The sequence below is a fragment of the Panthera uncia genome (assembly GCF_023721935.1).
Source record: "Panthera uncia isolate 11264 chromosome B3 unlocalized genomic scaffold, Puncia_PCG_1.0 HiC_scaffold_1, whole genome shotgun sequence".
NCBI lineage: Eukaryota > Metazoa > Chordata > Mammalia > Carnivora > Felidae > Panthera > Panthera uncia.
The window spans coordinates 86,887,860-86,900,796 of NW_026057582.1; the positions used below are offsets into that span (position 1 = coordinate 86,887,860).

The window sequence follows — 12,937 nt, forward strand, 5'->3', positions numbered from 1 at the left end:
TTTTAAATTGAAGCTTAGTTGATACACAGGGCTAGTTTCAGGTGTACAACATAGTGATTTGACAGCTGTATGTGTTATGCTATGTTCACCATAAGTGTACCTCCAACCTGTCACCATACAGCACTATTACAATATCATTGACTATATTCCTTAATCTGTACCCTTCATCCCTGTGACTTATTCATTCCACAACTGGAAGACTGTACCTTCCACTCCCCTTCACCCATTTTACCCATCCCTCCCATCCCCTCCCCTCTAGCAACCATCAGTTTGTACTCTGTATTTATGGGTCTGTTTCTGTTTTGTTTGTTCATTTGTTTTGTTTTTGTGTATTCCACATATAAGTGAAATCATATGGTATTTGTCTTTCTCTGAGTTATTTCCCTTCACATAATATCCTCTAGGTCCATCCATGTTATTGAAAATGGCAAGATCTCATTCTTTTTTATGGTTGAGTAATAATCCTCTGTGTGTGTGTGTGTGTGTGTGTGTGTGTGTGTGTATAACACATCTTCTTTACCCATTCATCTATTGATGGACACTTGGGCTACTTCCATATCGTGGCTATTGTAAATAATACTGCAGTAAACATAGGGGTGCATGTATCCCTTTGAATTAGTGTTTTTTTGTATTCTTTGGGTAAATACCTCATAGCGGAATTACTGGATCATACGGTATTTCCCTTTTTAATTTTTTGAGAAAACTCCATACTGTTTTCCATAGTGGATGCACCAATTGCATTCCCACCAACAATGCATGAGCATTCCTTTTTCTCCACATCTTCATCAACACTTGTTCTCTCTTGTCTTTTTTATTTTAGCCATTCTGACAGGTGTGAGGTGATATCTCATTGTGGTCTGATTTGCATTTCCCTGATGATTAGTCATGTTAAGCATCTTTTCATGTGTTTGTTGGCCATCTATATATCTTCTTTGGAAAGGTATTCAGGTCCTCTCCCCATTTTGTATTTGGAATTTTTTTTATTTTTTATTTTTGGTGTTGAGTTGTTCTTCATTATTCACTATCCAACAAGTATCTATCAAGTGCCTTCTGTGTAACAGCCCTAGGAAGCAGTATGCATTTGAGTTATGAGTGATGAGTGTTTTGGTTGGTTTGTGTGTTTCACCTAGATTACTGGGCTGTGATAGAAGCTTTAGACAGATGGCTGAGGACACCACAGAAAAGAATGGAATCTTTCTGAAGGTGAGACAGGAGCAGGAAGGCCTTCTGTGTGTTAATCTAATCTGTAGACAGTTTAAACAACTATAAAAAAGTTTGAAATTGAACTTCTAGAAATAAAAATACAACATCTGGAATGGAAAATACCTGAATGGGATTAATAGCAGCTTAGACATTGCAGAAGAAAAGATTAGTAAATTTGAAGCCATAGCAATAGAACTACCCAACATAAAACACAGAAAGGGGAAAAAGACTGAGAGAGAGAGAGAGAGAGAGAGAGAATACTATTAGTGATCTGTGGGACATCATCAAATGGCCTAAAATACATATAACTGGAGTCCTAGAAGAGAGGATAGATGGGGAAACAAAAAATATTTGAAGATACACTATTTTTAAAATTATATGTTAAAGTATCTTTCGTTAAACTTCATTTTATGGTTCATAGAAACACCGTTGATTTTTGTATTTTGTCTTTGCCTGTTCTTGCGTAAATCATTCCCACCACCAATTTATGAGAATTACAGTTGCTCTGAAAACTCATTAGTACTTGGTATCGTCCTTGGCTCTCCTGTAAACAGCTCTCTCAAACAGAACCAGTCACTTCTTCACTACCAAATCTCGCATCTTCTCATTTGTCATGCTGCCTGATTGTATACATCACTGAATATCATTGACCTCTCCTCCTTCTTACAGATTATCTCTCTTTTTCACTTTTCCTCCTAGCTCTCCAACTGATTCTACTGTCTGTTTTTCTTCTGGCTGTCCTATCAGAGCAACTGTTCTGACTTCCTGGGAGAATGGTGGTAAGCCTGGCAGGGTTGGGTGGGGATAGCAAGGTAGGTGGGTGGGTGTAATCTGGACAAGTTACCAGGGAGGAGGTCTGGAAGAATGTCTCCAGCCTGACTATGTTACATGTCAATGCAAATCCTAAGTGAAGAATTTTAGGCATCCCATCCTTGGTAGGAGCTCCTTCCCCGCCTCCATTTTTTTTTTTTTTTTTCATTAGGGCCTGAGTCTGCTATCTGCAGCTGAAGGAGCTAGAGCTTTTGTGTCCTCAAATTCCTACTGAAATCATGAAAAGAATGTATAAACAAGGGCAAATTGCATCAGCACAGGAAGTCAGTGATCAGCATTAACTTTATACTAGAAACCAGGAGAAACTTTTGCTAACGACAGAACGTAGGGCTTGGCTTGAAAAGGCCCCTGGAGATAGAGTCATGATTCTCCCCAGTGAAAGAGAGCACCTTATCTGGGAAAGACTTTACTGCCTGTCAGAACCAGTGCTACCTCTAACTCAGAGAGGTAAGAGTTCTATAAGGAAGAAGTTGAGGGTGGGTTGAAGGGCCATTTGGATATTTCACCTCATAGGTCTTGACTGTCTTTGTGGATCTTTGGCGTTAGATCTCCACCATTAGTGTGAAGAAGATCTGATGTTTTCTGTTGTCTGAAATGGGCACATGAAACAGATGTGGGTGCTCTGTGGAGAAAGAGTTCTCTTCTAAGGTAATACATCCATCACAACTCAGCAGTTAAGCACCTGACCATGTTCTGATTTAGGTTCCCTTCTCATTATACCCGGGCTGATGGCTCTCAGAACTGGTCATCCCCAGGTTCATGGAGTCTCTTCCTTCAATGTAAGATTGCTGGCCTCCATCTGATAGAGCTTTCTTTTGCCTTCTGTGATTTTCCAGCTCCTATTTAGCTTTCCACTGTGGCTTATGGATAACCTTTTTGCTTCTTAGACTCAGTCATTTTTACTTTAAGCTAGAGCAGGAAAGAATCAACCCGGCCACAATGTCAACAGTCACTAGAGATGGATTTTCTGAAAGTTGTCCTAAGCTTTCCACCCTAACTGCTAAATGCAAATACCCCAGACCCTGGGAGTTTCCATAGCTTTGTCTGTCTTAGTTTGGAGTTTCCACATCCTATGGATAAGGCCATTGAGAAAATGCACAAACACCTTTGCTGCTAAGCCTGACCTGTAGTGACCACTAATGCTCTATTTAGCTAACACTACCTATCATCTTTACCCTACTCTCTTCTCACTTTGTCAGTTGAAGCTGCGGGCAGTAGGCACGTGAGAGGATTATTGTTAGTCCATATCTGAAAAGCCCCCCATACACATACCTGGAGAAGTTATCAGAGGGTACATACTTCACAGCAAGTTATGGCCAAGCTATTATGTTCCACATTTATCAGATAGATTTTTTCTCAATTCAGCTTCCAGATATAACACAGTTACTAACCCTCAAATTGTACCATTATGTAAAGAGCTTGATAGTATTAGATCCCAAGCCAAACAGGATACCAAGACAGTGAACTCACATGCTTCTATGTACTGCTTCTCAGTTGGTTTAAAAGGTGTGAGAGTTTGTTTTTTCTTTCCTTTGCAATGCCCCTTATGGCTTTCTTGTTTTTTAATCTTAATGTTTTGCAACAGAGGTCTGGTTTCAATTTGATATTCTAGGATCAGGTTGTTAATGGATTTTGCTAAAGTGATTGTTCCTTTTTTTATTTTTAAAATTTTTTTTAAAGTTTATTTATTGAGAGAGAGAGAGAGAGACAGAGAGAGACATAGAAAGAGAGAGTCAGGCTCTGTGCTGTCAGTGCAGAGCCCAACGTGGGGCTGAAACTCACAAACCTCAAGATCATGAACCTGAGCTGAAATCAAGAGTTGGATGCTTAACTGACTGAGCTACCCAGGCACCCCTAAAGTGATTGTTCTGTTAAAAAAAATTTTTTTATGTCTTTATTTTATTTTAAGGGAGAGACAGAATGCCAAGTGGGGGGAGGGGGCAGAGAGAGAGGGAGACACAATCCGAAGCAGGCTTCAGGCTGTCAGCATAGAGCCCAACTCGGGGGCTTGTACTCATGCATCCTAAGGTCATGACCTGAGTTGAAGTCCGCGCCCACGCCCAGCCCACTGGGCCGGCCACCCAGGCGCCCCCTAAAGTGACTGTTCTTAACTGATTTCTCGTGGTACCCACTGAACGTTCCCAGGAAATGGTAGAATGTGCTTACGAAGTGATGACAGAAATCATTTCTAGGCATGTGGCTTATATTTATTTTTAGACTAGTGCGCCCCTCTAATTTTGCAGTGGCTTTACTGAACTGGCATTTGACCGAGTATAATTTTAAATCAGCTTCACCTAGTGTATCAGTTTGGGTCCCAATAGGAAACAGATGGAATACTTAAATTCAGATCATTACAGGAGGGTTGATTTGCAAAGAGACCATTACAAAGATGTGTGCAAGATGTGGTGGAGCCACAAGAAAGGATAGTGCAAGAACCTGTAAGCGGTGAACTCTTGCTATTCCTAGGCCTGAAGGGACAAGATGTAAGAGAAGTGAGGAGGAAAGCCAGATAAAGAGCTCCTCAATACACTGACTTCAGTCTTTTCATATACTCTGATCTCCTTCTGGGTCACCCAACTAGTTGGTTGACCAACTAGTTGGGTAGAACCCAACTAGCGGAGCTAAAGGGCATAGGAGCCCATTGACAGAGTCAACAGGGTCAGGCTCCTAGGGTATAGAGGAAGGTGGAGAGTGGGCCTGGAGAAGCAAACCAAAGGTACCTGACACACACAAGAAGTCTAGGACTAAAATTAAATCAATTCCTTGACACAATTTGTGAATGATGTTCCGGAGATAATGATGCCCTTTTAGGTATACTGACACCTCTAAACAATCCTTTTTACTTACACTTTCTCTATGAAGCATGGAAAGGCAAAAGAGCTCTTGAGATCCTAAAGCAGCCTCTTGAATTGATTCAGTTACATGGTGATAAAGATGGTTTTTTCTTCTCTCAGATTATCTATATCTGAGAGATAATATACACTCTTCTCAGTCCAACAGGGTTGGACTCCCTGCAAAAGGGAAATGAGGAGGAAGGGGAGGAGGAGGGAAGAGGGAAAAGAAGGGCTATGTATAGGAAGAGGGAACATCTCGGATGGGAGAGACAGCAGTGGAGAAAGAGTCATGGAAATCTGTGAACCAAGACCCCTGAGCATTTGAGCTTAGTGACTGCCCCACCCAGCCCTGGCCAAGCATTTCTGACTCAGCATAATGGCCAATTGGGGCCTTCTTGCTGGGCTCACCTTCTTTGAAATTTCCAAGAGTTTGAGAATTCGAGTTTTTACTTACATGACTTTAGTGTGCTGAGGATACTTAGGAATGGCAGAGACGGGTAAGTCTGGAGGCCAGGTGAGATGCAGCATGGGATGATTATTGAGGGCTCAGATTCGGAAGCCAGGCTGCCTGAGTTTACATTCTGTCTGCTCCTTATAGCTTCCATGACCTTGGGAGAGTTATTTAACTTCTGTATTCTAGTTTCCACATCTGCAAAATGGAAAAGATAACAGTAATCACCTCAAGAATTCTTGGGAGTACTTACTACTTGTAAAGTTCCTACAAAGAGCCCCACATATAGAAAGCACACTGTAAATGTTAAATCACATTTGAATAGCTCTACTTGCTGGGCATCTTCTCTCAGGCCCTGCCCACCAGAGATTCTTGAGGGTGGCGGTGTTTTCCTTCTAGTCTGTCAGTGCACATCTGATTGACTGCTCAGGATTATGGGTTTGTGTAGTTTTTAAGGAGGAATGGTCAAAGCTGCCTTTCAGAATAGGCCCTTTACTGAATCTGGAAGCTAAACAATCCCTTGTTCCTGAGGAACAAGGAAGGAGTAAGTCCCAAGAGTCTCTCCTGATGGAACTAGTGTCTACCTGTGTGGTAAGAGATTACTGGGAATACTGCTAGTCCAGGCAGGGTAGGTTTATTCTGACCTGCTGCTCCTTGGCAAGATTTGATCTGGCTTTTTTGCCACTGCCACAGCATTATCTGTCGTCCTCTGGCTGAATAATTGTCCTTATTGAGAAACAGAAAATTCTTTCTCAGGCCAGATAATCTAAGTTCTGGGAATTGATGCAAATGGGATGGAGTAACTTTTGTAACTTAATTTTTGGGTTCTTATCAGGAGGGACCTATAACCTTTCACCAGGGCAAGAAGTTTCTGCAGAACACGTGCTGGCTTATTCAGGAAGATCCTGCTTGGCCTGTTTGGGTGAGAATTCATAGGGGCAAGAGACACAGTTGTTTTAGGAAAGTGACCTTGTGTCAAGACAATTACTAGATAGAAAGCAACTCTATTCACAAATTGATCTAAAGAGCTATTTGATGTATAAATCTTAATTACTTATAAGTGAATCATAATTTATTAAATTGCACTTCCAGGAATAGGTAAAATCTGAGAATCAACTATTTTTTGAAACTTTTCTATTTGATAGACTTAAATATTTGAGAGAATCTGGGTTTGTCTCTTTTTTGTTTCTTGAGATCCTAAAGCAGCCTTTTGAATTGATTCAGTTACATGGTGATAAAGATGATTTTTTCTTTTCTCAATTACCTATATCTGATAACCATGCAGGGCATGGTTCTTATAGGCTTTACAAGAGAACCCTAGTATTTGTTACTTATTTCCTGGTTTATTCATAAGATAAATGATATAAAATATTTGAAAAAGACAGAAAACATCTGTTTAAAATATACTGTCGGTGATGTATGGGACTTTGATGACAATGTTAGAGAGAGCTGGAGTAGTGAAAAGAAACTTTTTATTTTGGGGTGAGTCAGGGATCCATGAGGTGAGAACTATATGGCTATACTTCCTGTTAGTAGCCTTGTTTACATGGTTTTATTCCAGAGGAAAGGTTAAAATGACTGGGATTATACAGTTTTGAGAACAGATGACTTTTGAAGAGTCTAGTGGTAGATACTGATCAAATCTACTCCAGGGGACAGAAAGAGGATATCAGATAAATTAGAAGAGAGTGAGATTTCACTAGAGGTAAGTGAAAAAATGTAGTATTCAAACTAAGCTGAACTCTCCTTGGGAATCCTCAAGAAGAAAACAGCCATCTATCCTGGCCTTGAGAATGACAGCTCAGTCTAACAATTAGGGCTGGGTAGCAAGGTTGTGGGAGGGTTTTTCTTGCTTTATCTCCAACATTCATGACTAGAGCTTCATTTGCCCCCGAGGAGCCCCGTTTGCTGAACCTTACTCTGTACTTTCTTTTATGTTGCTTATTGCCTGGCAGCCTGCCTTGTGGATTTCCAGAGAGCACTGGCCTTGTCTGTCCTTACCTGTTTGATGCTCTTTTTTTTATGTTTATTTTATTTATTTATTTATTTATTTATTTATTTATTTTTGACACACACACACACACACACACACACACACACCATGAGTGGGGTAAGAGTAGAGAGAGAGAGGGAGACACAGAGTTCGAAGCAGGCTCCAGGCTCCATGCCGTTAGCACAGAGCCTGATGCAGGGCTTGAACTCACGAACTGCGAGATCATGACCTGAGCCGAAGTCGTACACTTAACCGACTGAGCCACCCAGGCACCCCACCTGTTTGCTGCTCTTGATCCTGGTTCACCACTTTCTGAAAAAGATTCTTTGGTAAAAAACTAACAAGATGTCTAAAGCCCTTTAAAAACTCCTGCCGGAAGCTTTGGATGAAATGAGAAAGATAAAAATTTCAGTATCCCAGTTTCCATAACTTGTCCCGAACTCTGTTCTCTTTCCTTTTTCTCCTTGGACAGTTCCTGAGCTGTCTCTCAACCTCCACCTCTGTACTTACAAACCCAAGGCTCAGGGAGCAAAATAGCAACAAGCTTCTGTGCCCTGGACTTTAGCCCAGTTTCTTGTAGCCTCGTGTCTCAACATTGCTAGGGGGCAGAAGGGGTTATGTTTCAGAGAAGAGTTTCAGTCTGTTTATCATCAGGGCTTGTGTCAGAAATGAGAAAAACCATACTCCTTTTCAAAGTGATCATAACAAAGAGGCTTGCAGCTGCGTTAAGCTATTGAATTGATTTGGTGGTCGTATGTGTCTCCCTTTACTTCCCTGATACTTTTTATGCTTTTTTCCCCTCCTGTCCTCCCAAATTCCTGCACCCACTGGTGTCTTTTACAATTCCTTACAGTTTAAAGAGCAAACTTCCTGTTCAGTGTATGCTGAACTGGATTCTGTAGCAGCCACAGCTCATCTGACTATAGCATGTACATGTCCTCTGGTAACAGGCCTAGGGGGAGAGAGTAACTTTCAGACTCTCTCTCTCAAGTTCCTCTTTTCTGCCTGTTCTCCAAATGCATGCACAGAAAACAGGTGTTTAGAATGTTCGCAACAGTGATAATTTGGAGAAACACACCAAGACTACAACCTAAATTTTGGATCCTTGACTTATTTGGCACTGAGGAGATAGAGCTAAAAAGACTGCATTCATTAGGAGGATGGATCCTGGAAGCCAGATTTTATTCACTTTAAGTGCAATGAGTTCACAACATGAACAGCTCTGAAATGAAACTCTGTTGACCTGTGATGCCTTTTGTCATTGTTGTTGTTTCTGAGGCATCTTAGTGAGCAACATGCTCTTTTTGTTTTCTTTTCATATGTGACCTCTCTTCTCTGTCCTTGTCCAACACTCAGACATGAGGAAACCAGTGTGTGTATTGATCAGACATGTCTGGTACATCAAGGGACCTTAAGGTAGTTGATCTATGGCTTAGCCTTTGCTCTTGCCCTGGGAGTGGTTGGATATCAGGTGGAGTTCTATGGGAGAACCAAGTATACTTTTCCCCCTTAAAAAAATATTTTGATTATTCATTAGAACAATCTTACAGAGCAAACCTTTGTATTACATCTTACTGATACCAAAACTTGAGGAAAAAGAAGTCATGTGATTTGTGTCCTAATTCTGTAAGAGTTGGGGGAGAGAGATGGTAACCAGAAAACTACCAGATGAAAATTCTCAAGATAAGTCTCTGTGTCTGATCTGTTGAATTATTTCACTTACCCTTGGGGTGAACTTCTATTTTTCAAAGGTAAAGTTAATTATTTGTTATCCATTCACTAAGTTGGTGACATAGTCTTGGCATTTCCTCTTCAGGGTGTTTGCAGGAGTCCTCTTGGTTGGCCCTATCCTATGTCTTGCCCTAGACACAGCCCACAGAGCAGTTGTGTCTTTTCTTTGCAGAAATCTGCATGTTCATCCTTACCCTCTGCCTCCTCCAAACTCCACAGTGCAGAGTTTTGGGTATGCAGGATAAGTATAACAACACATAGCCAAGGACCATGTGTTACTAATTATTGATTGCAAAGGCACAGAACTAAGTTCTTAACAATCTTTGGAATTTGCTTCTGTGACAGTTTTGCTCCTAAGAGAAATTTTAAAGTTCTTAGAGGCCTTGGATCACTTAGTTTCAAACTGTAGGTTCTGATCCATTAGTGAACCTTGATGTCAATTTGTGGATCTAGGCCAGTGTTAAAGAAAGAACAAACAAACAAACAAACAAAAAATAAAGAAGGAAAGAAAGAAAATAGAATACAATAGAGAATCCACATTGCACATAATAATATTAAAGTATTTATTTATGATGCTTTTATTTGTATGTATGTAAGTGTGACATCTACCCTGTAGACAGTTTTAAAAAAAAAACATATGGACATATGTGGCTTTTATATATTACTAACCTGTTTCCCCCTGCTCCCTACTCTATATCACCCCAGATTTACTATTAATATCTTAGGTTGGTTCCAGAGTACATGTACTCATGTTTAAAACCCCAACCAGGTAATGGACAACTAGGATTCAAGACTCACATTGGAATAATGTTCTAATTGGTCCTAGGTGTCCTGGAGGGCAGTGCTTTGGGCCTGGGTCTTCAACTTGCCTTTGGGATTTTGGTCATCAGAACTGATCCTCAATTTAATGACTTCAATGGCTGGGAGACCAGGTTCAGGTATGAGAAACTGAATGTGAGGGTTCTGCTCTTTTATAACCCTAGAGAAAGGAAATTTAGGGGAAGCATGAGCAGGTTGGGCTGTGTCTTATTAATGATGGTAGTAGGAGATCTGGTGGGAAAGTAAAGAGTACACTGGGGTACAACTAACCATATGCATAAAGGGAACTGAACAGCTGAGTCCTATGTCATTAAATGAACAGCTCATAAGGACATAGCCCTCCCTCCACGAGGGAGACCAACCTTAGTAGCGGCAGTAGGTCCTAATCATGCATGAGGCCAATCCCCTCTCCCTTGCGTCCTTCCTGGCTTCACTTTTGTTTACTCTTTCTTTTTTTCTTTCAAATTTTCCTGAACTATACTGTGGCTGACTCCAATTTTGATATGTCAGTGAAGAATATCATTGCTTTTCAGCTCATATCAATTTTCATGGGGAGGAATGAGAGTGTCAGTGTTGGGGGAGGTGTAGAGGATGAAAATGTGAGTCCAAGAGATGAGCCAGTATATATGCCAGTTTGACTCTAAAAAGAGAATTTGATCCCATCAGTAAAGGAAACAGCATCAATCTCTTGCCCATTGATTATTATATTTGGAAATTGGAATGAAATAGGGGTTGGGGAGGAAGGCTCAGAAGACCCCTTGTGGCTTAGTACTGATGGGATAATAGATTTGTAGTACATTTAAATGTATTCCTGAAATAGCCTGTGTTTAAATATCCACTGAGTACCTACACTGTATCAGCTATCCTTGGGATGCTAAGAGCTTAATTCAGAGGACTGCAATGAAGTTCACTTATGGCATACATGAACACATTCAGTGTAACATCTCACCAGATGCCCTGTCATTCTTATTATGGACCTTACCAATCATCCCTTTCTTTGGATGCATGATGCCCATTCTCTACTACCTGGGTGTTACAGAAGGTGAGTCATCTCCTATACCACTCAGGAGGTGGGCTTTCATCTTGTGATCTGTCAAGAGGCAAAGAAATGACACTTTTTGGGGCACCTGGGTGGCTCAGTTAGTTAAGAGTCCAACTTCGGCTCAGGTCATGATCTCATGGTTTGTGGGTTTGAGCCCCACGTCGGGCTCTGTGCTGACAGCTTGGAGTCTGGAGCCTGTGTCAAATTTTGTGTCTCCCTCTCTTTTTGCCCCTCCCCCACTTGTGATCTGTCCCTCTCTCTCAAAAATAAACAAACATTAAAAAAAAACTTAAAAAAAAAGAAATGACACTTTTGACACTTATTCTGGAAAAATGCTCATATGTAGGATGTAGAGTGGTAAACCCAATGTGAAGAGGCAAACCCTTTCAAGCATACCTGATTTCAGATCGTCAGGTCCAGGCCCTATGTAGGCTGAGGGTCAGAGGAGGGACAGAAAATAGGCTGGACTACTATTTCATAATTAATTTATTTTAATCTACTTGTTCTGGAAGCCTAGAGTCCTGAGTTCTGGTCCAGGCTCTGTTTGTAACTTGCTTTGTGGTCTTAAGCTTGTCACTCTACTTCTCTAGACCTTAGTTTCCTTATCAATAAAATGGAGGAGGGGTTTTGCTGGAGACCCTCTAACATTCCTGCTAATGTTAATGCTTTAGGTCTTTATATCCCTTTAGGTCTCCTGGTTTTTGCAAATCACCATGAGTACCACTTGTCACAGATACCCTGGCTGTGGCAGGAAACATCTTTGAGGGGTTGGTAAGCACTCGAAGGCATTTTGATCTTCTTTTCTTTGGGGAACACAAAGTGGAGCAGAAAACAGATTGAGAGAAAGTATGCTTTCTGGTAAGTCAAATATATGAGGACTGTATGGGCAGCCAATCACTGATAAAAGAAAACTCAGAAGCTCCAAGGGAACTCTGCTCATTGCTTTCACACTTCATGCCTTCATACTTCAAACTTATCTGGGCACCCTTATTCTGGATATCCTTAACCACTGATCCATCTTTTTACACAGGAATGCATGGAAATGTCCTGGTCCAACTTTTCTCCTTCTTTGGGGACTATGACGGATATTTGCCCTATATTCTGGTTTCTCTCTGAGACCCTTGTTTTCCAGTATCTCTAATGAGGCAATAGCTTACCTTGGTCAGGGCTAACACGAAGGCTCTCTCCCATAATACTTATGTGATACATTTGTCTCTATGGAGTAGGTGCTCAGTATATGCTATTGACTGCTCAGCTCAATGCCTGGGACGATAGCTTGTCAAATTGGCATGAAGTTAGTATTGAGGTCTTTGTCTCCCAAAGCTTAGGCTAATTAACTGTTTCTGAAATGTTCTTAGGGTACTTCTGCACACTTCTACCATACCACTTCACATTTTGCTGCAATTATGCATTACCAGCTTAGTTTCTTCTGCTAGACTCTTAACAGCAGGAACTTTGCCTTAGTCATATTAATATCCCTATTATCTTGTACAGCAGTAGGCATATAGTTAGGTCTTCATACTTTCACAACATTTTCACAACCTTTTTAAATTGAAGTATAATTGACACACAGTGTTACAACAAACATGGTTTCTTTTGATTCTTTCATCAACACCGGGCTCTAATAATCTATTTGCAATTCATTTAATAAGTACTTTTTAAGCAGCTAATATGTACTCCATAAGGTCATTCATTAAGTATATGGCTTTAGACACTGAGAGCATACACAAGAAAGATACCATTTCCTTTCTATAGCTTTTTAAAATTTAAATTGATGAGACAAACTCATGTGAAAACATGAGAACAATGCCAGCCAGGATATGAGTAGGTGCCAGAAGGAGTGAGACAGACACTGGGAAGGTCTGACAGCAGAGCTGAGTGCTGAAAGGGCACTCACACTGGAGGGATGTGTCCCGGGGTATGGGGTGGGCACTCTGGGGCTGGGGAGCCACACCCTCCTGAATCTGACACAGCTCTCCTTGTTTAATGACAGAGGCACCCCTGCTCATCTGCTATGTCTTGCAGACACGATG

General features: G+C 41.0%; 1 protein-coding gene and 1 long non-coding RNA gene across 3 annotated transcripts in view; one reads left to right on the forward strand and one right to left on the reverse strand.

The window, feature by feature from the left end:
• LOC125909972 (uncharacterized) overlaps positions 1 to 12,937 on the forward strand; it is a 38,559-nt gene that overhangs the window by 11,255 nt on the left and 14,367 nt on the right. Inside the window, exons 3-4 of the long non-coding RNA XR_007453813.1 lie at positions 9,870 to 9,981; positions 11,594 to 11,762. This is a non-coding gene — a long non-coding RNA (uncharacterized LOC125909972). The remainder of the gene's footprint in view (positions 1 to 9,869; positions 9,982 to 11,593; positions 11,763 to 12,937) is intronic.
• The window catches only part of LOC125909971 (uncharacterized), a 43,503-nt gene continuing 35,220 nt past the window's right edge, over positions 4,655 to 12,937 (reverse strand). For both annotated transcript variants that reach the window (XM_049613573.1, XM_049613571.1), the window contains one exon: positions 4,655 to 5,517. In XM_049613573.1, coding sequence (XP_049469530.1) covers positions 5,315 to 5,517 — 203 coding nt within the window. In that variant the 3' untranslated portion in view covers positions 4,655 to 5,314. The remainder of the gene's footprint in view (positions 5,518 to 12,937) is intronic.